Source organism: Cheilinus undulatus, linkage group 13 (genome assembly GCF_018320785.1).
Source record: "Cheilinus undulatus linkage group 13, ASM1832078v1, whole genome shotgun sequence".
NCBI lineage: Eukaryota > Metazoa > Chordata > Actinopteri > Labriformes > Labridae > Cheilinus > Cheilinus undulatus.
The window spans coordinates 5,128,329-5,154,282 of record NC_054877.1 but is presented as its reverse complement, the minus strand read 5'-3'; the positions used below and the strand labels follow the sequence as shown (position 1 = coordinate 5,154,282).

At 37.6% G+C, this 25,954-nt stretch overlaps 1 protein-coding gene across 10 annotated transcripts in view; it reads right to left on the bottom strand.

Moving 5' to 3' along the window:
- Positions 1–17,245, bottom strand: part of LOC121519808 (supervillin-like) — an 89,135-nt gene extending 71,890 nt beyond the window's left edge. For 9 of the 10 annotated variants that reach the window (XM_041802780.1, XM_041802775.1, XM_041802781.1 and 6 more), the window contains exon 1: positions 1,708–1,970. In XM_041802780.1, the coding sequence (XP_041658714.1) occupies positions 1,708–1,768 (61 nt within the window). In that variant the 5' untranslated portion in view covers positions 1,769–1,970. Of the gene's footprint in view, positions 1–1,707; positions 1,971–16,717 lie in introns of those variants that run through there. The other variant, XM_041802784.1, reaches the window with a different exon arrangement.
- Positions 17,246–25,954: the final 8,709 nt, after the last annotated feature.

The window sequence follows — 25,954 nt, the reverse complement described above, 5'->3', positions numbered from 1 at the left end:
GTAAGTACAGACTGAAATTCCAAAACCATTAAATTACAGTTGTACAATTAAAATGTTAATATCCAGAAATTAAGTCTATAGAAACTAACTGTATGTGTTTGGTTGTTTTATGCACACGGTCTGCTATGAGCCATCCGGACAACATCACTGCACTCTAATGCATTACTCTTCTCAATGTAACATAGTAACATCACAAAATATTTTTTACTGGCAGTAATCTTGTAAAGATACTTTAAAAGAAACATTACCAACACTGGTTGTTTTTAGACTGACTTCCAGTCTAAAATATAAACTAGAAGGGTCACTTTTCCTATGTCAAAGTAAATATCAACAAAGTTCCTGAAGGTTCTGGAAGGAGACTTCCAGTCTTAGCATGAGTCACTTTTCAGAAAAAGATTGCTCAGAAAGTTCACGTCCAGTTCCCAGCTGATAACTGACCCTCTCACGCTCACGTCACAGCAGCAGCAGCAGCAGCAGCAGCAGCAGCCTGTTGTAAAGTTGTATCCCAGTATAGGAGACAGATCTTGTTACCGCTCCAGACGCCTTCAGAACACCTCCTTCTTATTTTGGCGTCTGAAGACTGTGTGGCAATAAAGCAAGAACTTTTGGCAGGACAGACAGTGAGGAAGTGAAAGGTGTGGCGGTAGAAAGACACTGGTAATACTCTCCTAATTAAGTTCAAGGGCTTCACAGTGCTTTGTGAAGGGAAACTGGGAAACTAAAGGATTCAAATGGGAGGTTTTTATGGGATGCATGAAACAAGTCAGGCATATGTGGGACTATAAATCTGTGTTGGACATCATTATTTTAACTACTATGCCATGTATTTCTCTGGTTTGAGTTCCCTCTGATGTAAAGGGTTGATCCTAGATAGCAGCAACTTTGACTCTCTATATTCATAAACTAAATCCACAAGGCCATGTTACTGAAGACTGTGGGACCCTTTATGTGAACACTTATTCTATCATTCTATTTTTCTTTCTGGAAACCCCCTTGCGCAGGAGTCGGTTTGGCTATCCTTGGAAACGCCTGCAGGTTGTAAACAAAACAAGCAGTATACAAGGCTGAAGGCTGGCAGTGCCAGAGAGCAGCTTAGCCTGCTGACGGACCCAAAGTGAGCGTGGTGAGGAAAGGGATTTTCTATAAATATTCAGAGGTGCAAAATAGACTCTAGCCTTCACTTGCACACAATCTGTTTTGAAGGGCTGCAGCTCTTCTTCATCCCAACAGGAGATGACAGAGGTACAACATCAAAGTGGAGGAAACAGGGACATGCATAACTGCACACCTGTTGAATATGCAGCATCAAACAGTGTGTTAACATCTTTTACTCCTCAGCCACTGACACTCATGCTCATAATCGTAATTAAATGTTTAAATCTGCTTAAACTCTTCACTCAATCTCCAAATCCTTGCATACTTCCAGTAATGCTTACAATCTTATGTCATGAATCCTTCTTACAATCAATCCAACTAAGTAAACAAAAGCAAAGTAAAAAGTCCACCATGAACTTTAAGTGCAACATTCTCCAGGCAGAATAACCTTCTTACTGCAGCACTGACAGCCACCAAATTCTGTCATTTATCTCATAAAGGACCTAAATTGCACAAGTGAAGTCAACCAAACAGTCCCTAGAGTTAAGGGTGCTCAGTGGGTTGTAATTCCTCCTACAGCCAAAGCAAAACCATCCCTCTTCCAGGCCTTACCTTGGCCACAGGGCTGCACATGGTTCACATGGAAACTAGAGATCCATGGGTTTCGAAACATGTTTGGGAAGAACAACAGAAGGATGCCCCGCTGCTAGACTCTCCTCTGGTCACAGCCGATGATGATGATGGTGGTGAAAAGGCAGCGGTGGAGGCAAGGGCTGCTACCAGCAAACAGCAGACAGACAGGAAAGGATGAAGGTGGTGGCACAACCCCACAGACACAAACACAACGCCACAGCAGAGTGACTGCCACAGCTACACAGCAAGCTCCAGCCTGCAAACACTAGCTGTCATACAGTATATGTGTGTGTCGATGTGCATGTCACTGTGTGTGTGTGTGTGTGTGCACGCAAAGGGAGCTGAGGGAGAGAGACAGCACAGCAGGGTGCTAAAGCAGCTCAGAGCCCTAATCAGATTACAGGCAGAAATTAGCCTTGATGATAAAAACGCTGGGACAGGATTGGAGGAAGGTGCCAGCAGGGCTGCAGGGGGTGGTATAGGGTCCAGACCAAGGCTACAGGAAGTCAGACGGTGTTGTGAACACGAACACGCACATCAGGAACTCATCAAACTTCACAAAACTACATCCACACTTCCATGAATATCAGCACTGTTATCCAATGCTATGAAATTTTTTTCCTACCCAGTAAAGGCAGGACTAGAGTCCACTAGATCATTAAATCCAGAATAACAAAGAGCAAATGGCTATTATGGTGAGCTTTGTCTAGATGGCAGATAAGCCAGTAAGGTGGGCTTCATTAGGGGGTTGAATGTAATGCGTTTTGCATAGACTATGCCCAACTTGGGTATAGGCTGTGTCCAAAATTACAAACTTTCATAATATTCATACTAAATTGTCATCAAGTTTTGTATCTAGAAGTGCTGCACAATTTGGTAATGATTTTCAATAGCAATTATACTGGACAATACTGAAATTTGCAATAGGGATTATGATATAATTCCATAGATCAGTGGTTCTCAACTGGTTGATTCATGGGACCCACGATCAACTCCTCAAGGAGAATTGCGACCCAAATTTTGGAGGTTTTTTAGTCAATCAGATATATTCAATAAAAATAGTAGAGCGTGGGCCTAAGAAAGTCCAAAAGGTTTACAAAATAATGAAACAGGACAAAACATACATGCTTTACAAAGTCTCATTGACAATTTGGAGCACTTTATATCTCCAGGAACACATCCGTGACCCACTGAAAAAGGGCTTCGCGACCCACTTTTGGGTCCTGACCTACCAGTTGAGAATCACTGCCATAGATGGTATCATGAGTGTACTTGAGGTGTGTATTTCTCATATAACACACAAACATTAAGCGGCATGAAAGTTTTTACAGTGTGGAATTTCAATACGACCTAATATTTATCAAAAGATAAAAGTTTTTCCTTCTTTCAAAAAAATAAAGTACTTCTACAAAGTGAAAATGCAGTGACACTATTGTGAACTTATGGGCCTTTCTGCAGGCATTTTTGTAAAAGTTTCAAGTTCTACTTTATGCAAAAATAACCGCAGCCTTTTATATGACTATGTAATTGCACTGCCTGACATTGCAATAGTGAAAAGGTTAATTGCGTAGCACTAGTATGGCGTACGATCCAAATCAACGTTATGCAACTTTGTGCAAAATGTATGGCTTTTAGACCAATTAATGGCAGAATTCACATGCCAGCAAACAAGCAGTGTGAAATATAAAAGTAACTTTATTGTAATATGTTTGAAAATTCAAATAGTACTCCAATTACTATGTTTATCGTTGGTAAATCGCGCTAGCAGTGTACAGTATGCAATATACACCATATGAGTATGTAGCAGTATGCTAATACGTAGTTTGGACACACCCATAGTTTCAGTGATATTGCTAACTAGTTTCTGAAGCAGTGTTTGGAGCCAAAAAACAACAGTTGTGATTCTGGCTACAACAAACAGCTTGAATGAGCCCACTTGTTACTCCAATAAGCCAAGGCTTCAATCATGCACGATCATATTAGCCTTAATATGACCAACCCTTAAGAGTTATCTAATATGTTTTTAAAGACAGACTGTAAAATTAATACTGCTGTGAAAATGTGCATTTTAACATGGCTGTTATTGAAACTTCAGGGTCTTCTGCAGCCAGCTTCAAGTGGACATTTGAGGAGTTTTTCCTACAAAGGAGGTTTTCTCTTGTGTGGTAGAATTGTACCCATAATTTCCTGTGATATCCAGATTTCTTGCATTACAACAAGTTAGCAAGGCTTTTCAGACAAAAATATTGAACAAAACTTTAAAAAATGACTGGCCTAAATATGACAGATATAGCTTCAGATGGTTTTATTTCTGGCCTTACTAAACATTTTATGTCTCACTGTCTTCCTTGTACTTCCTCCTCTTTAAACACTTAGATAATTCACACTCTGTCACAGGCTGGCTCAGATCCAGAGGTACAGACACAATCACACAGAGTGGGTGCAGACGGGTGTTATCCAATAGAGGATAAATCCCACTTGTCTCAGTCATCACATGAGGTAGTGTGATTATTGGAGTCAGACGAGGAGGCATCGGAGGTAACAGAGTCTGCTGATAAAAAAGTCACATGATCAATCAGTACATCATTGTCTCTTTGACTTTTGCAGTGAGATAAACAAGCAACCACCTGCTGAGAGGAAAAAGACAGAAAAGAAGTGTCTTTTTGTAATGTGTCTTGTTCTTTAAAAATTTGCACAATGAACCCCTCCATCCAACCCTTCATTTTGTGTCTTACTTACAAAAATAAATGTATATTATGGTGATAACCTGGAGGACAAAGGCAATTTTCTGTAAATGACACAGCATGTCATATAAATTAACAAAAGGTGCAAATGTGCACAGGGGTGAAACAAGGGTCTTCTGCCAAGAATTATAGACACGTTTAATAAGGTTGTCAACATTTTTAGTATGATATTATGTGTTTTAAAACAATACAATTGCTGTTATTTTGACGATTGATGGTATCAAAAATCTAAAGACAATTACACATTTTCAGTTGTATCAAGCAAAAAGGCGGTTGCAGATAAACTGCAAAGCTTTGGTGTAGAAATGTTGCCTTTACATGTGTGCAAGTTAAGCAGCGACGTCATGACTTCAGCCGCAATTTTCAGTAATTAAAAACAAAAAAAATACCAAACACTGGATGCCTAGGGTTTGTATTGTGCTTCACAGGTGCAGAAACAGTAATCAAGATCATTGGATATTTACCTGCATAATGCTAAATATAAAAATCTGGGCTTAAAACAAATGTTATAATTGCATGTTTATAACTGACTTCACACACATTTGCATGGAAACAAAATGTAGTTTTAGATGTACTGTTGCAATTAAGAAATTATTAATGGTACGAAAAGTAAGATATTGGTTCTACTGCCTCATGTTGGCATCAGCAGCCTTAAATAATAATCAAAAACAAAGTGTCTAGTTGTCAATTCATGAATATTTGTGTTTGTGCAAATGTAAAGATAAACCTGTCAAGTCAAAGTCATTGATTATCAGGGGTGGGAATCATTAGTGGCCCCACAATATGATATTATCATGACACTTATGCCACAATTTGATATTATTACGATTTTAAACATTTTACAATGCACAGAGTATTGTGATACCATATGTTGCGATATATTGCTATCTGTAGAATTTTTTCAAATGTTTAGCTGCTTAGCATTAGTCTTGCCTTCATTTTTATCATATTACCACAGAATTCTAACCTGACCCGCCAGATGGATGTGTTTCACACATCCATCTGGTAAAGCTTCAATAGGAAATGTTTGAGAAAAGGCAGAGGCTTGAAATAACTTGGAGAGTGATTGGATGAATGTTCTGTCTGTCACATCTCTATGGGCCAATAAGAGCAACAAAACACATGACGTAGCCGCTATCGAGCTGCATGTGCGCAGCTAGTGAGGAATAACGCGAAACATGGCGACTATAGACATGTAAGTACTCGACTTTTGTCATTTTTGAAAAGAAAACAACTCACTGCTGTTCTTTGTTCTTCTTTTAACAAAGAAATGTTGTCAAGTTCTGATAAAACTGCTGCTTTAGCAGCATCCAGGTTAATCTCTTCCTCCATAACTGCACCAGCTCTAGCTGCTGCTTGTTTACATCACGACTCTGCTGCGCCTGAAAGTACTGCCCCTCGTAGCTAATTGGTCCTGTCACTTTCTAACTGGGCCCAAATAGTTCAGATGGGAGCTTTGCAAGATGGATTCGCCAGTGAGAAACAAGGAATCGGGCGTATCCATCTGCTTTGCAAGGTTAACAGAATTCTATTTTTATGCAGAACTCCTTGCAAACCCCAACAGAATTCAATCCTTCCTCATTTGTGCTCTCCCTGCATTCCTAATGTCCTTTCCCTGGTGCCGCCATATTGGTTGCACTAACTTTCTGCTGTATGACCATCACCTCTGCTGACCTCACTGCCAAATCAATACTTGGCTGAAGATACGGTACAATATATTGCCAAGCAAAATATCGCGATACTATGTTGTATCGATTTTTTCTCTCACCCCTTTTGATATTGTCTGTTAATAATAATGATTCTAATGCACATGGATAAGCTTTGAGCTGTTGGAGGTATAACCTCATTTTAGGGATGTTTAATAATATAATAGTATAATGTATAATAACAATCAATACTGCATTATAACATCATTTTAACTCAGGATTAAATTACTTTTACTGGAATAAAAGTTAATTTGACTAAAGAAGAAGTTAGTACAGGATAAAAGAAGACAACGACAGCAGGATAATGTTGGACAGCAGTGAAATAGAAGACCAGAGATAAAGCAGGATAAGAGGGGAATCTGGTGTAATACTGCTGTAAATAAATACACTAATCCTGCATTTTAACTTCTCGGGGCATTTTATATTGTTTAGTCCTGTAATTTATGATCATTGCAGAATTTCTGGATTACATTATACTTAACATGGTTTATGTATCAAGTATCTATGTTTCATATCATAATGGAAGTCACTTTGCAATATCCACCACTACATCAGCGTGCATCACCCTGGAAATGATAAATCAATCCATAGTTTTTCTTGGCATCCATCACATAAAAACATGCATGAAAAGTAAACCTACATCTTGAGCTTCTTTCCTTAGATACCTTCATTGTCTTTCATTATCTTATCAGCAAATGAGAGCACAAAAAGTCCATTTCTGGTATTGGCAGGTGTGAACAATTCTGCTGATATTTACAACCAATATAAAGGCTGTGCATATTAGATGAATATACTTTTAAGTGTGTAGTTTGAAGCAGAATAAACAGGTCTGTACCCCAGCTGATATACTTTGTGTATTATCCTCATTTGTCAAACTTTGAAGTGTATTCCAATAACTGCGTTGTCACAGTGACTGGTGAGAGAAAAGTGATCCGTACAGGATAAATAACCTGACAATAAACAGCCACATTTTTTACTAGTTGCACACTTTTGAACTGTCTCGGTCTCACTTACTTGCATGCTTATTCACTTCATCTGTCTGATGCTCTCCTCACCCTTACACACACACACAAACTCCCCCCACCTCCTCTATCCTGCCTCTGCTCCCTGTAGACAACCCTAATAAGGCAACAAGTGTTGTGAGTGGCTGCTGTGGGAAGAGGTCACCCTGTCAGGCAGCCGGCCGTGTTTACCAAGGGACCGACTCCACGCCTGCTCGCTGCTTGCTGTCTTGTTTTTCTTCTCACTCCTTCTACTTTTCATTTTGCAGATTTGTCATCCCTTGTATCTATCTATCTAGCTCCTCCCCCAACATTTACTCCAACACTCTTTCTGCTCCTTCTGTCTTTCTTTAATCTTGAATATTTCTCCCTTTAATATTTTTTTCCATTTCATCACCAGTATCTCTCTGTTCCTCTTTTTTATGTCATTGTTTACCCCTCTGTTCCTCTGTAACGCCCATGCCAGCTTCTACAGCAACAAACATGATACATCCTGTCATCCCCTCTCTGTCTCGCTGGTTGCACCCATTTTACAAAATCAAAACAAGTCACAGACACTCACGAGTGAAGCCACATTGAGTTTATTTATAAGGCACATTTCATACGACCAGCTTAGACTCCATAAAGCTTTTCTTAGAAGTTAACTAAGCTGGCATAAGAAAATACTTTCATGCAACCCAGCTGCAGCAAACCACAGGGGATCTATGAAAACACAGCAACTTGTGTCACACATCGTGAGCGGAATACAGGTTTAACAACTGGATATTAGCCCTTCATTATTACCTATCGACAAGCATTCCTTGTCAGAAATTCTCCTTAAATTAAGGGTAATTAATTCAAAAGATTCAATGCTCCTTAATGCATTTTCTTACTTTCATATTCGACACATAAGCTCTCACAGATTTCAACTAGGGCTGCAGAATGAATCACAGCTTTACCATTATCAGTATATGAGCTTTTGCGATAATCACACCCAAAAAGTCACCTCTCTGCCAGATTGCTTTTGTGTTTTGCCTTAAACTGAGGTCAGACTTTTCGGCATGATTGTAGACAATTAAAGCACAATTGTTGGCCCCGAAAATCTGTTGTTCCATCTTGTGAAGTGCACAACATTTAAGAACAAGTCCCAACAGAAAGTGTAGCACGTGTGATTTTTACTCTGCCTATGAAGATTTTTCAGTGACGTTGAGTATAAAGTGCACAGAGCGCTCTGCACGTGCGGCAGTCACAAATGTAAACAAACCAAATGACAAAGCTAAAGAAGAGTGATGAAACTGGTGCTGTGAGATTGAGCTATGAGACAGAGGAAAAGTTTGTCAAGCTTTGACAGCAGTATCACAGCTTTTGATGTGTCCAAAAGAAAAACTGTCAAGACTGAAAAAGAGAGATGTTGGAGAGAAAAAAGCAACCAGACTGCCGTCATTGGCATCGAGCTAACATATCATTCATTCTAACATTCGGAGAGGGTTCAAGTGTAGCATTTTAAATGTAGTATTTTTGATGTCTTCCCTATGGGTGAAAAGAAGTCCAGCCCTTCTTTGTCCTAATGGCATCATATTTTGAAAGACTGACCACAAACCTCTGTCTGTCATGTCTATTGGTCAAGTCATATCAGGAATTTATGGATCTGCAATCGCTGAATGTGCCACAGACTTGAACATAACTGACAAAAAGTCATGTTGTATGTCTTTGGTTTTTCAGCCTGCTTTCCAACTATTTTTTTGACCAAAGAAGAGACAATCTGGATAATCTGAGCCTATCCCTATGGACTCTGTGTGCCTGCCTGCATTTATATCCCTGTATCATTTTTCCTGTTGTGTGAATTAAAGTCTGATGGGCACCTCAGTGGGTTTATCTTGCTATTGAACTGTCACTTTGCACTGTTTTCATGCAATCAGATGAATCTCAAGCTAGCTTTAAGTCACTCTCAGAGAAACTGTTGCACATGTATTTGTTAAAAAGCTTGATAATTGAGATTTTTTGGAGGATTTAGTTTTATTCAGTTGAAAAATAGGATTTTGCATCATATTTGTTCTAATGCAATGCACGTAGATCCCAACACACTTAAACAGTGACTGCAGGATTCAACTTTTGCCTACAGTTACGCCTATAGAAACTTACTGCATTTATTTGAAACAATTTCATTTGCTCTTTCAACTGTTTTTTTGCAGAAAAAGAAGCTATCCCAGTGTCAATTTTCCCATCATGTTTGGCCCTACTTTAAATCATCACTATAAAGAGAGAAATCAAAGAAAATCTTGAGTCGATCCATCATATTATTCAACAAACTTAAAAGATGTGCCAAATGTCTACCCCTCTCTGTCAGTATATGCATGCAGTCTGTTCATTCCTAAGTTGTAATAATCACTACCTCAGCTTCTCGGCCTATTTCCCACTGTAAAATGAGGAATTGTTTTCAGATCTCAACACGTCACCAGCTTCAAAAAAAAAAACCCCTGCAGCAATGAGACCACTCAGCTGGATTTGCTCTGACTCTAATCGTCCCTTGGGGTCAAAGACCCAATTATAGTTTGAAACTCAGCTCAACAGTTTCATCTTGCAACACAGGATGTCTTAGAGCCATGACATCACGTAAACACCACGAGTCAGTACCTCAACAAATCCCAGAGTGACTCAACATCAAAGCATCTCTTTGCTAATCAAACTTTAAGCTGTGAAGCTTAACAGCGTACCGGTCATACAGGGGTTTCAACTAAGGATGAACTTTTCCCTGTGGAAACCTACACCACGTGATGCTTTGTTTCAGGGAGTCTATATACAGTGTTAGATTTAGAGAGCTTAAGGCTTTATGTGATGTACATTACGACTTACTCAAGTTGAGCACAGACTTCCTTTTAATGTGCTAAACTTTTGCTAACAAGGAAGTCTTTTGGTTTGAGATTCCCCTGTAAAGTTGGTGACACACTAGATGATTTTAGGCCCGATTTTGGCGCCCCATAGTCAAGGTGGTGTTGCCAAATTCAAGACAAGAAACAAACTTATTTCTCCAAATACTAGGATTATTCTACTACTCACATTTAATATGTTAATGTGTTTTATACTCACAATGTTAGATTTGGATGCCTCTGATGCAACAGCTGATGAGAGCAAGTAGACTGGGACGGGAAGTCTTACCAACCAGATGTTGGTTACATCTCACAAATTTATGGTTATAAAAATCTACCTATATCATCTGCAAATACTGGCAGCACAAACAAGTTGGGGGAGTTTTTAAATTTTAGGTCTGAACTACATTTAAATATTGGTATATGTCAACTTTAACGTTTGATATCACTACTTTTACATTACATTGGATTTATATTAAAGGTGTAAGCTTTTATCACTTATCCATTCTGTTTTGTCATATTTTGCATATACTCCCTTGCATTTTTTAGGATAAATGACAGTTAACAGAATTTATTTTCAGTTGTTAACCTCTCAAGAGTCAATAAGGAAAAGAGGCAGCATTGTATAAACACTGCACTTTGAAAAGTGCTTCTTCCTGAACAGTCAAAGGAAGTACAACCATTTCTGCAATGATACTTTGGCTAGTTTGGACATAACTCTCCACTAGTTAAGATGTACCTTGTGTCTCCTCAGTGCAATCATGCAATGATGCAACTTAAGAGTGCATTGCAAGAAAAGTTCATTCAGTGCTCATGCTCAGAGCAGAGAATTTCTTATGTCAACAGTAATGACATTTTTTAAGATCTCAGTTTGACCCCTCTGTTAGGAATCAAACCTGCATTTTCCATGAACCGTCTACTTTAAATTCCACATAAATTGTTTATAAAACTGTCTTTATAAAAGCATGCGCACACACTGAAAGGTTACATGAGTCAAACACTCTCTCACACAAACACACACATGGGTCAAGTGGGAGCCCGTGGTTCCAGAGCAGCAACCTTTCTCCTTTCTTAAACATTTACTCTGGCAGTTCACTCTTTAGATGCAGATCTGCATTCCTGTCTGCTGCCTTGCATCAATTCTGCCTGACACTCTGTGCAGAAATCTGCCTGCTCTGCTCTTATAAGGATATCAATGAGCTCGGAGCTTAAGGAGGAGAGACACTGAAGAAGTTCTGCAACTCTTAAACAGAGCAGCAGCGGGACGAAAAGGAGAGGGTGATAGACAGTGAATGTAATAGAAGGTGGAGGACAAGGGGGATTTGAAGCTAGAAATGATTATTAGAGGATTTTGGCTGTCTTCTCTTTGAATTACATCATCCAGGAACGTCTTCAGTCTCTTCACTTTCTTATTATGTAACATGATGAGGTAATGAGAAGTAACACATGACAAGAGCCATCATGATTTATGAATTAAGATGATACAACACCACATTCATCATCTGATATTGCAAGCCTCAGATTAATCAAAGTTTATTTCTGCAGCTTTGCTACTTTGGGAGACAGAAAGCTAATACGACAGACAAAAGATGACGTGCAGAATGATCTGCTTTAAAATTATCACAGTTGCATAAGTGCATATCTTTACACTGATGTTATTTCATACTAACCTACACACGACAACGCCAAAACAAATATTAGGAGTAGTGAGTACACCGTGGTAACTCTATTTGTTATTGATGAGAATCATCTTTATACTTTCATTTCCTATATTTTTAATAAATAATATCTGTTTACAAAATGGATTCAGATAAAATTAGAATTATTTCATTTGATTTTAATACCAGTGGTTCCAAAAATGTTTGCCACTGCACATTAATGTACATTAAGGGTTCCGTGGTGAATTTTACACAAACCATACATTATTGTTTCAGCCATACTGTGAGTAAAGATGCTGCAACATGTTGTTAAAGTAGCTACTTTGTATGGATACAGCATAGCCTGAGATTCTGGCTTCATCTTAGACGTGCCTTGGCCAAACAGGTTTTGAAAACCACAGTACAACTATACCAGTATGGAAGTGTGGTGCAAAAATTATCAATGCATTTGTCTACAGCCATATTTGTTATATGATACTTTATTAATTTTCTCATGTACTAATGTTTTTAGAGGCATAGAGTACTTAGGAACATTATTTACTCATGCATCAATGATCAACACAAAAATAGTGTTATGCGTCGAAACTCGCAGTGACAAAATACAAATGCAAATATCACTATAATGAATGCATTTACTATTACCATTTCAAGAATCAAGATTTCCTTTTAGAATTCATCAAGAGAAAAATTCAGGGAGCTCAATCTGAACAATTAAAGTGCCTTTATTTTCACAGCTTGGACACATAGCTAATAAAAACACCCTTTGACCCATTTCTCCTTCTACCTTTGATCTAAAAGTCAAAGAAAACATTTTGATTTCATTTTCTTTGACTTCCTAATGAAAGCTGAATGTCAATGTCATGGTTTACATGACCACGCCATAAAAATAAAGGCTTTTAAATGTTAAAAGACAGTGCTTTGTCTAATTCTAGAACTGCATGAATCCTGTGCTAAAGACCACCTCCAACACACTCCTTTTTGAGTCCAGAGAGCACAACTTTTCACAATATTTTAGATTTCCTGTCTAAGGTTCTTTTCTTGGTTTGTTTCCTTTACTTACAGGACAGCTGAAGAAGGACAGGAAATACAGGGCAAGAGAGGAAGACATGCACCAAACAGCAACAAGACTGAAAATCAATCCTACAACCAAAGCTTTGAGAACTGTCTCTGTATGGGCGCCTGCCCCCCCATCGCAGCTGAAACAGCACCCTACATCTTTATACCAAGACAGTTAGTCAATAACATTAACATTTCCACAGTGTATCCCCTCACTCACATTATGGTATGGTAATATATCGCAATATATTGGATTGTAACTCTTTCTTTCCTGTTTATAAGGCTTTTAAAATTTGGGATGCTTCAATACTTTTGATTCCATTATCTTAATGTGCAGAAGCTTCAAACAAACTTCAGATCTTCAGTCACAAAAGCTGCCATGAGCAAAGATGGACTCCCAACGTGTCTGCATAATTTAGACAATGTGTAGGGGTCTGGATTGCATTTTTTGGTAATTAAAAACAAAAATGACCCAACATTGTATGACTTCCAATAGGTGCCAGATGTCAGGGAAACAGCTGACTACTCACTAAATTAAAGCCATCTACTTTTTTTTCCCATAACTGACTTAAAAAACAAATTTAGTTTGACTAACATGTTACATCCCCTTTTCCTGTACAATCTTGATTTATTTTAACCAGGTACAAATTTAAAATCACATATGATGAAATTAAAAATGGTCCTTTGCAACATATTAAATTTTTACTTAAAATGATTGCTTAAAATATTTTCAAATTGCAAGAAACTGAGGGTTGGATGTTCAAAATTCAAAATTTTCCAGAAGAGGACCCCAAACCCTCTGAAACTTGTGCTTTATTCTTTAGCAAGGTTGGCTACTTCTCCCACAGGCTGGCTGCTTCATATTCCTGTTGTATTGGGTGCTTACGACCTGTACCAGTATAATTAAGTCTGCACTTGAGTTTAAATATTTGATAATTACTTAACACTATCAGCAGCAATAACAACATTTTGGTTTTCTTGTATTACTTTTAGAACCATAATAATACCTGCAAACTCATTATGACACATATACTTTCATTTTAGATTTACTTCCAATGCTATGTTCTCATGTCCACAGTATAATAAGAATAAAATTTGATCAATGTTGCTATGTTTTTCAGATACCACATTAAGTAAATTGTTGTTATATTATAGCTCCTGCATGTCCACGCTTTCTCCTTTATCCATGCTTCCTGTTTTATTTTGTAAACCATCCTATCATCTAGTTTCAAATGCTTTACTTCCTCCTATTGTGTTTTTCTGCCTTTGTTTGTGTGCCCTGCCCTGATTGCTCACACCTGAGCCTGATTAGCCTCATTATCCCAGTGTAATTTGTCTCCCCCTTATCTCAGTGCCTGTCCTTGTGTGATTTTTGGACCCTTTGTTCTCTCTGACCTTCCCTATTGCTGGATCTTTTTATTTCCCCTGGATTGGTTCGCCTGCGTTGGACTGATTTCCTGATGTCAGTCCTTCATCAAAATACATTGTAAGTTTTTGTCTTTCCACTGTCTCCTTGAAGTTACTGCCACCATCAGGAAAGGCAACTTTGTCTTTATGCTCGACTTTTCACCTGTTGCAAAAGCATTACTTCCCATTATTTTAGATTAAAAATGGCTATATCTTGTTGAATGCATTTGCTAAATAGGTTCTCATTAAATCATATAAAAGGAGTAAGAATAGGATAAGTCGTTATACTAATAATACAAAAGGCATCTTAAATCCATTTAGACGTATAGCTATAGAGGCCATCATCACTGATTCATGTCATGTGTAATCCAAACAGCAGTTACACATGCTGAACGAGGTCAGCATATTAGCAGGCCGACAGACGCCTGCAGACAGCTCTCTGCTTTCTGACATACTAAGTGCTGACAGTGGCCGCAGACAGCAGGGACAATCAGAGATGGTGCTGAGTACTAACTATAAGCTAACTGGTGCACAAGGCCATATTCAACAGATGAAACACGTGATGAATACATTATTAGGGGAGCTCTTTTAGTCAGTTAATGAAGACTATGCTGCTCCTATGTAAAGGAGATGATGAAATTGTGTTTAAAAAAATCTGACTGCAGTCTTTTCTTGGCTTCATACTGGGGCACATCAAGAAGACTTCACAGTGCTTTCTTTGCACAAATAAGCTAAACTTTGTTCAATATACACTGCTGGTTAAAAAAAAAAAAAAAATTAAATAAGACTTTTAAAATGGAGCTAATTGTTTTCATCCAGAGCGACTTGAAATTGTTCCAGGAAAGTTGATCATCAAACAAGCTAAAAAATTCTGCATTTAAGATTTTGCATATGATTTTTAACATAAATTCAAATTACTTCAATGAATAAAGTAGGCCTTAAATAAATCAAAAGCATGTGTAACAGCATGTGACAACAGAAAAATATTAAATCTATCCTTTAAACCTGTTACCCAGTATGTATACTAACTGAATCCAGTTACATAAGACCAAGTATGGGGCTTGCCAGTAAACCTGCCTATTCATTTTGATGTGAGCAGCAGGTGCAAAGCACCAAGCAACTGCTGCACAAGTCACACGCACTCACACACATGCTATAAAAACAAAACCATGGAGAAATGACGCCTGTCCAGAGTTGGAACAACACAGCAGTCCAACACATTGCCGGTAGATCAGCTGCACCCACACATGCCACCATACAGCCACAATCTGGAGTCTGGAATGCTAATACCCCTGAGGTTACTTGAGACAGGGCTATGTAGCAAGAGGGAGGCTTGGTTGGGACGCTACATTCAGTCCTCAAGGGGGGACTTAAAACAGAGACCATTACTGTTGAGTTTTGGCTCCTACGTTTGCTGACACTACTGGGAACTTTGTGGTAAAAATAATGAGGAATGATGAAAGAAGTTTGGAAAGTTACAGTCGTAAAACTAAATAGGGCTGGGAAATATGTTGAGTTTTTAAGATATATGGTACATTTTCAAACAAGATATAGGGTAAGTCAACACTGCTTCAATCAGAGTGTTGATTTGAAAAAGAAAAATAAAGATGGCAGCATAATGCTTATGAAGGTTTGTTTACAGTAAAAATCAGACACTAGAAGGCGTTTTGATCACAGGATAATCTATTTGAAGTGATTAATCAAAATGAGAAATTATCATTTCATTTCATTTGAGGAGCATTTTGCAAAATAAAGCTCTTTATTTTTTACAATCAGCTAGTTAACTTTCATGCCTTTTTGTACATGTTGACACTGTGCAGCTGGCTCTTAATAAAAGGGCGGCATTTCACATTTGGCTCATGTAAATTCGACTGAGTTTTTGGTTTTTTTTGAAGGGGGAAAAAATTAGATATACCACTCAGCTATTAAGTGTCAATCTAAATTTTGGGTTCATATTGGCCAGCCCGATAACTGCCTATCAAAACAGAAATCTCTCGTGTACTCTGACACTGTAGAAAAAAATGTCAATGCCCTGAAATTTTGCTCCAATTATTTTATCCAAGATCTTGCAGGTTAGATCTTTCTTTAACTGCCATGCACCTTACAAATGAAGTTATTTTAACAAGTTAACTGTTCTCCCACTTTAAAAAATGACTAATTGCAACAAAACTCCGCTACCATTACCATACCATGAACATATGATATATTAAATGCATTATAAATCTATATATACCTCAAGAGAGCAACCTTAATAAACAATTAACTTAACAGATGCTTAGCCTTCTCTTTTAATTTAAAGCTATTATTCAGTGAGGGACAGCTTCATAGAATTAGTTTAGATTTGTTTTATTAATGTAACATGCAGCTAGTGTCTCATGAGAAAATAAAGAAATTATGTAGTCTTAATAACTAATCACTTTTTAGTCTACCTGGCATGTATTCTACAATCTTTAAACCGTTTTAATTCAATATTTGATTGAAAGATTGTTAAACTCACTGTTGACAACTATCTTACTCCCCATCATCATCAGCACCTATAAGATTAAACAGAAAAGAGAAAACAATACTTACAATGCTTTGGTTCTTTACAGGTGAAGTCCATTTATCCTGACAATGAAGAAACAATACTACAGGAGGATTTCACTGGCTCCTTAGACAAATTAAGGTAGATGCTGAGGAGGCAGGAGGCGCAGGTGTGAGCAGGTAAACCCAAACAGAGAATCCGGAGTCATCACCATGAAGCAGGTCCAACCTCAGCAGCTGACAAATATAGCCGGGTGCTTTCCCACCAGCTCTGCTGCACGGTGAAAAATAAATCAGTCCAGGAACGGCAGAGCAAAGAAGAAAGAGAAGAAGGGAGAGGGAGAGAGAACCAGAGGGAGTGGGGTTTGCAGGAAAGAAGTGAGGGAGACAGAGATGGGGGCGAAGCAGAGAAAAGTGTACAAACTCAAATAAGCTCCTACAATAAGTGGTTCTTCAAACTTATTAAAAAGTCAGAAATGTGGTTCTTTAGATATCCATTCTTGTAAGCCAGGTTCAGGGATCCTGGTGTGATAGTTTAGACTAACAGTGAAAGTCAACACAACAGTCTGCTGGAGGGGTTTGGGGTGTGCGGGCCAAAATCGGCGTGGTAACCTCATCCCACGGCAACCATGTATGGAGTGAAGAGAGCGGACTCGTTGTAGGGGCATCTGCCATAAATAGCCAGGAAGCATTGGGCTAACAGCACAGGGGATCGAATCAGCTGTTAAACTACAATCCAGCAGCACAGAGTGATTTAGACTCTGCAGAGTCTTGTCTACAGCACAAAGGGACTAAATAATCATTCAATACATTTTTTTTTTGCTTTGAGCAATGCATGTTTTATCTACATCTTAGCAATGCATTGAAATGCACATGCCTCAAGTTTTGCAAGTATTACCTCAGCTGAAATGCACTGACTGGCATTTGAGTCTTGCTATTTCTAATTCAGTCTAAAAGTGCAATCTGCGGTATCTGAGCTTATTAATTATTGGCTTCTTATCACTATCATTGCCGGATAACAAGAGCAAAATGTGATAGGAACAAAAACTGATCTTTCCAGTGCTTTTCAAGGTGTTTTGATGAGCTAAACAAGCACAATTTTGCATCAGATTATAAATATTTGTGACAATGTTTGTACCTTTGGTCAGCTCCAAAAATGGAAATGTGAACAGAGCATGTCAACAGTTTATGAAACGCAATCTCCTTTTACGAAGGACAAAAAATGTAAATAAAATTTAAGTTAAGATTAGGGATTGATTTCATTAAAAGAAAAAAAAGCTAAACTGGCATGTAAAGGAATTATCTTCCAAAACATCTCCCTATGGAAATAAAGTTTGATCTGTTTAGGGTTGCTTTTAATACAATATTATTATAGTGTGGCGCCATCTTGTGGACATAAGAGGAAAAGACGGCCAAAGTATGTGGCATATTCCCGTTTTGGATGTTAACATTAAACAATAAGATATAAAAGAAGTCATCTCCTCTTTGTGCCTAACCCCCTGAACTATATTTGGGAGAGTTATGTGTGGACTGTTATATGTTAAAGTTGGGAATGCAGCCTTTACTGTGGAATTACTGATAGTCCAAAACACCAGAGGTCAGCATATTTGACAGGTGTGCAGTAATGACAAATATGTAGTTTGCTTACCTTGTTTTTGCTGGGAGATTGAGGCAACTATGAAGGGACACCTTGAGATTTACGGCTATACGGTGACAGAGGGACTTATTAATTTTGAAGACGTCACATCTCCACTGTTAAAGCAACATGACAAGATGTTAAAAACTATCATTAGATACGGTGGAATTTTATCTATGTTCAAATTTAATTACATTTACATTAATTTGGCAAACATTAAATATTGAAATTAAATTTTTCACAAGTAGTAGAGACGCAGTCAGATTATAGCCATGGCTATTTTGTTGCAGAAAATTAGAATAAGTCGTTTAACTACAGTTATTCTTCTTATGATTATATTCATATGGCATTTTGCAGTTTAATTCTACTTTTCTGAGTTGGACGTTACCTGAGGACGACTGTTATCAACCGTTAAAAGCCAAGACGCCATGTTAGCTAACTTTAAAAGCTTCTCTCGCGGTAGACGTACTTTCACGGGAAATTCGACATTGTGGTGAAAAGCTATTTAAGTTTAAAAAAAATTCCGAGTTAAGGCTCTCACCACAGGTAAGAGAAATACAGCTCATTCTTTCAACTTTTCGGAATGAAAACACGGTGTAAAATAAGTCTGGAAAAAGGACGCCCTATTTGTAGACTAACCGTTGGCTAGCAGTGAGCTTAACTAGCTAAAGTTAATTTTGAGCTAGGTGCTGCAGTTAACCAGTATGTGAGTTACAGTCTCCCGTTTATAAAATTAAACTGGTGTAAGAAAGCTGAATTTAAGTTTCTTAGCAGTCATATTGTTCTTTATCTCTTACAACAAGCTTCAGAAATAGTTAGTCCAGTTAGCTAGCTACAAGTTATAATGATTAGATAAAATATCATATAAAATATAACATAACTTATTAACTAACATATTTCCTGTGTCTGTGTTTTATATGATTGATAATAGGGATGATTGTTTTTCTCCACACCGCATCTGACCCACACAGCCTTTCGAGGGAAGGTAAATAATTACAGGATTTTTTTTTTTTTTTCAGTATAGCATAATCAAAGTAAAATGTTGGCACAAATATCAATCATGTGCCACGATATCGCTAAATTTGGCAGGTCAAGTGAAGCCAAAGTGGTACTAAATAAAGAGCCATCTTGGAGCTGAAAGGGTTGGATCTTCTTGCAGACCTTGAATCTTGAAGACCCAGATCCCTAAGAAGAGCCTGAATTCCCATCACCACTAGCTACAGTTTTAGGCTGGTTCTGGCATTGTAAACAAAGACAACACTTGTTATGTGCACGTATTTCTTAATTAATATGAGACTAGTGAAAATGGTACCAACCTGCTATTTGAATGAATATTTATAGCAATATATTGCAGTTTATCAGAGGCAGAATCAATTCATATTTCTAAAGAAGCCAATCATGAAAGCAATGTAAAATCCACTTTACTATGGCCCAACCATGTGTGTTCACAATCAAAATTTAACATATATGCCAAAAGTGTATATGGATAATATAAAATGCTAATCAAAATGCAACAAATTGCAACATCTCCATTGACAGTTGATTTTTCTTATTATATCATATACAGTCATGGACGAAAATATTGGCACCCCTGGAATTTTTCCAGAAAACGTATGACCACGTATGGTTCCAGCTGACACTTTTGCACCCTGAGTCTGCAGGACAGCCTGAATTTGTGTGGAAGTTGACTGAGGATGTTTATCCACCATTCCAACTATCCTGCCTTGCATTCATTTGGCAATTTTTCTCTTCCGTCCACGTCCAGGGAGATTAGCCACAGTTCCATGGGTTATAAACTTCTTGATTATACTTCACACAGTGGAAAAAGGAATCTCAAGATCTCTGGAGATAGTCTTGTAACCTTGAGATTGTTCATATTTTTCCACTATTTCTCTTCTTAAGTCCTCAGACAACTCTGGGCTCTTCTTTCTCTCCTCCATGCTTGGTGTGACACACTCAGGCACACAACACAAAGGTTGAGTCAACTTTTATACATTCTAACTGGCTTCAGGTGTGATTTCTAGCTTGCCAGCACCTGTTACTGCCACAGGTGAGTTTAAATGAGCATCACCTGCTTGAAATAAAATGATTTACCCACAGTTTTAAAAGGGTGCCAATAACTTTGTCCAGTCCATTTTTTGAGTTTGTGTAAAATTATGTCAATTTTTTCTTTTTTCTTCAGATTTTTTTTGTTGTTCCAATGCATATAAAGGCAATAAACATGTGTAAACCAAAAACATTTGTAATTGCAACAATTTCTAGGAGAAATGGTGTATTTTCTGGAAAAATTCCAGGGGTGCCAATATTTTCGGCCATGACTGTATATAGCATATATATTTTTAACCACTATTTTTTTCCTAATATTTTGTGTACTTTTGATATAAAAACACATATCACTTGAATTGACAGATTCTAGATGCAGATATTGTGACAGCCAAAAATGTTATACCTCTATATAGCTCACTCTTAACCCAGACCTCCTGCTGTCTCAACAGCAAAATACTAGGATGTCAGTGAAAAGAAAGCTTACCTATATATGGATCAATAATGCATCACATCAGAGGAAGTGCTAATCTTACTTCTCACTCTCCTTGAAAAGGCATGGCACAAAGAGGTATTTGAACAGGGTATGAAGATGGATGACATCCAAACGTCAGCGAGTGTGCCGGGAGGTTTTTACAAGGTTCAATGTGAGTATTGTCTTTGCTAACACTTTTGATCGAGCAAGTGGAGCTCGGTGTGACAGTCTGGCAGGGTAATTGGGCAGAAATTGCCTTAACATGAGTGTTAAAAGACACATAATGTGCACACATGTTCTCTTGCCTTGACTCAAGAACTGAAGTCTAAGGGGAAGCTATTCTAAAAATATTTTTGCTTTTATAAAGCTGACAATTTTGCAGCAAGAAAGTGGCATATTAAAAAAAAGGCTCTGCTAAAACATCAAAAATATTACATTTATAGTTGGATGACCATAATCAAACAGTATATGAAACAATTATATATTATTCCTTGGCAATTGATCACAAACACAGTGTTCATGCAAAGAGTTTATTTATGAATCAGACTGCAGTATCATACAACAGTAGCACAATCATGACTATGGATTATGCTCATATTTATAGATACAAAGATAAAGGCATGTTTTAAAGGAAAAAATGAATGAGTTCTCTTCTGATTTACTCTAAAAATAGCATTTAAATACTTGGCATAGTCTTGTAAATTAAATTATGAAACATAATGTTTTGCCCACCGGTTTAACTATTGGAGTACCAAATGCAAATATACTTTATGAAAAACATTTTTTTTCCTCCTTTCTCTTGCATTTCATGCAAGGAAGAAAAAAAGATGTCAGTGAGTACAAAAAGCACTTAAATCTCATATGAAAATAGAAAATATTACAAGTGTGCATAATTACTTCATGTTGCACGTAACCTGCAGTACAAAAATTCAATGACACAATGTTCAAGTGTACCTGACATGCCAATTATTTTGAGGGGGGCATATGTACTGAAATAGGTCGTTAAATGTTGTTAGGGGCAGTTTACACACAAGACCAAGGCAGGGCCTGTCAGTCTGTACGATGAATTGAAAATGAGATGTGTTAGTAATTATGGGCGTGCCAGCTTGTCCTCCCTGTGATGCTGACAATGGACCTGTCGTTAACCACTGAATCTCGTGCTGTACTTTTAAGAGTAAGCTTATTCATTTATTTGAAGTTCACAGTTTTGATTGAATGTTCCTACAGATAACCAACATGAAGAGCAGAAACTATCCACAATGCTACTGAACCCCTCCAGCTGGAGGCATGGCAGAACAGTAAGTTGTTTGTAAAAACCTAAGGTATGAAACAGTGCTTAGCATCTTAGTATTTGGCATTGCCTGGAGTATAATGTAAAGCACACAGAATAAGGCGATATGATTTTTCCAAATTTACAAGAAATGTCTGAAATGCTAAGACAGAGTTCTGAGTTGATAAAATGCTACAACTGTAAAATGCTACATAACATTAAGTGATACTTGATGAGTGATTTATTCCTACAAATCTTTTTTTTATACTTTTGATCAATGCAGCGCTGCGATCATGGAAAAAAACATGTAAGTGCAAACTTGTTTATCCAAAAAAAAAAAAAATCTTTCTAGCGGTTATTTTTTAGGTTTTCATTTTAGATTTATTAAAAACCCCTGTATTTGAAGAAAAATATTTTTCACACCGTTGCACATACGTGTTTTTGAGCCAAAAAAGCATACTGCATCACATCCTTTAGTGCAATAAGTGTTAGGGACAGCAGAACAATTTTTTTTTTCCCCAAATGGACGCACTGTTAAAAGAAAGGGCATAGAAAAGAGGAAGTTAAGAGGAAAATATAGAAAGAAGAAAGGAAAGGTGGAAGCAAAATAAATAAAAAAAATCCCAATTTTATTTCTAATCGTATCTCAAGGAACCAACAACAGAACAACACATGACTGAATTGGAAGACATACAAAGACAAAATAAGACACAGGTCATATCTGACCACCAACAGAGGAAATACAGCTGGGATGAATTGATGTATGGAATATCACATGGAGTGCAAACATTGACTCTGTTAGCTTATGAAAAAGCACTATCAAAGAGGAAATTATGGCACAATCAAAAAGCTTCCATCACGTCTACTCAAGCAATGATGAACCCTGTGTCTTACTGAAACCGAATTGTGTGATCAAGGCACACCACAGGGCCATCCCTTCTTGAATCGCTCTGTAAGATTTTAAAGCACTAGAAAATTATGTATAATTTAATATGATACTTTACAGACATATGACACTTTCAGCTAGATATAAGTGTGGAGAAATAAAATTTCATGGTTAAATACAAAATATCTCTTAAAATATTTAAAATATACTTTATTTTGTACAGTATGCAAACTGATTAACAATTTGATGATAACAAAAATAAATATTCAGTGAAATGTTGCCTCTTTGCGATACAGATGTATGAACATAGATATACAGTATATCATGAAGTAAAGCACCCACCCCATTAAGCGCCCAGATACCCTGACACAATTCCATTTCCCTGTAATATGATTTTGAATGACACGTTCACATTAAAACTCCTGAAAATGGTTCCTACAGGTAGCTCCACTACACCACGTAGCTGTTTGTACAACAATATTGCTCTACGTTTCTCTTTTTTTGTTCTATTTCTCGATAGCTATCTTTAATTTTAATCAAAGTTGCCAACAATCTCTTCAATTCAATCCGTGCCTTTATTGCTTCCTGAAATTACCTGGAAATGGGAGCTATACATCGGATTGATTAGGGGGGCTAACATATCTTGTTAAAGAAGACAACTCTCCCTCCTCAGCGTAGAACCAATGTATCGTACAATAGGTAACTGATCTATCATGTCTAGTGGTGCAGAGTTACTCTTCATTGAAGAGCCGTATGGTTTATGGTTGCAGTGTGTACAAAAGCAATGAGTCAGGGCACAATGTTATTTAATCTTAAAAAAGAAAGGCTGATTAATCTCATCAGAAAATCAAAACAGTTCTTAAGCCAGTGACAGTGATGTCCAGTTCTAAAACAGCTGTCGCCTCACCACGACAATCAGATACAAAGTTTATTTTGGTGTAGTTTAAATGCAACAGAACAGGTTTGTGACAATAACCCTTCTATGTCTACATTAGCTTAAACATAAATGCTTACATTCATATCCTTTAGAGCTTGCCCATAAACAAACAGACTTTTTCAGTTTGCAGAAAATCCCTCGACTGTATTCACTACGGACTTTTCAAAGTTCTAGTATGCATGACAGAATTGCATAATGTCTGCCAATGAGAAAAGCATAGGGAGGATAGAATAGAAAGGACAAGCCGCTACGAGAAGACTAATAGTAGAAACCCTAAAAGAGGATGGGCTTGGGGATGGAGGACAGATGGGGTAGTGGGAAGTCAGTTTGGGAAGGCAGGGGAGGGACTCGGGTTGGAAGTTGCCCCACAAGTTAAAAGGGCACCTCCCTTTGGCAGTGGAACAGCACTCTTAGAAGTCAACGCAGCGCCAAGGGTGAGGGTGTACACAATGCTCTTGTCGGACAAGAAGGCCATTTCAGTGTCAAGATGAGATGAAGGCATTCTAGTAGGCAGCCAGGTCACAGTGTTGGAGCTAAAAACCTCAGATGGAGATGATGGGCGCAGTCTTTCTACACTGTCTCCTCTTGGCTGGGATCATGGTGTTCTGGGACATGAAGAGGAAAGGCATTTAATACAAAAGGGGAATTTTATTATTTATCTAGTATTTTTTGTATTGTTTAAAATTATTGTTGAAATAAAAAACCCTATAAGGCATTATCTATCACAGTCGAGCATAATGCCTTTTTGATAGGACAGAGAAACATTCACAAGTATGCTTTGCATTTGTTCTGTTGTATCAATGATGTAAATTTTAGAGATTTTCCTTTAAAGACTGGCATTCTCAAAGGGTGGTGGAGGACTTTCACAACCTTGAGGCAAGGGCAACATATCATGGAGACATCTAACACCAAGGCCAGCTTGAGGTCAGTGAATCAATCTGAGAGTTACAAAACTGAAGTAGTTGCAGATTGCAGATGGATCCCCAGTTAATAGCAAGATCACAAGGGAGCAGCTTAACACAAATGTCATCAGGCTTATGTCCATGCATGATACATTTCATATTTGCAGCACTCCTTTTCAATACAGAACCAATAAAGTCCAGCATTTGGTCAGCAGTTAAAACAGTACGACACTTGTCAATAAAACTACTCTTTCAGTTGCCAATCAAAATCAAAAAGGGGCTGGACTTTTACAATATATTTATTGTTTTTGTCTCTTTGAGGGTAAAATTTCCAGCTCTAGAGCTGTCGCTAATGCCCAGACAGGATTCCTTTTCAATGTTTTCATGTTTCTTGGTGACATTTCCTTGAGTAATAGAAAATATTAAGCATACAGTTGTTAAAAAACATCTTTCAAATACAGCCAAGGATAGAAAGAGCTACTTTTTGTAACCTAGCAAGTACCGTCTATGGATACAGGCCTTAAGTCAGTCAGTGAAGACATAGAGCTTGTATTTTCAAGAACATAGCCCAAATCCAGCAGAGAGGGACATGTAGAAGACTGTCAGGTCCACATGTTTTCTTTCTTTTTTTTTTTAGAGATTTAAACTCCTTCTACATATGTATTTTATTGATGTAAGAAAACACCCACAAAGCATTAAAAAGGTAAAAGCAATTTTTTGTAACACAGTTTGAAGTCTGATTTACAGCATTAAACTTGAAGCCCAATTTCTGGAAAATGGTCACAATGAAGAATTAAATTCATTAGTCATTTGGCAATACATATCTACACTGATATCTAAAATCATAGGGATGCACAATACTGTATGCATGATATCGCTATCAGCTTATATTAGCTTGAAAATTTAAATACAAGTATGTGAAATTTCAATATCTGCAGATATGAACACTTCTGCCAGTTTTTAAAAACAACATATCTTATATACAGTACTGTGCAGAACTTTTAGGCAATGTTTTGGTCAAAAATTGAGGCTGAAGTAGATGGGACGAGTAAGCCTGCCTGAGGGCACCATCAGGAGAACTGACACAACCCCAGTCATGCTCTGGATGTCTGCATATGACCAGGGGCATATAATGT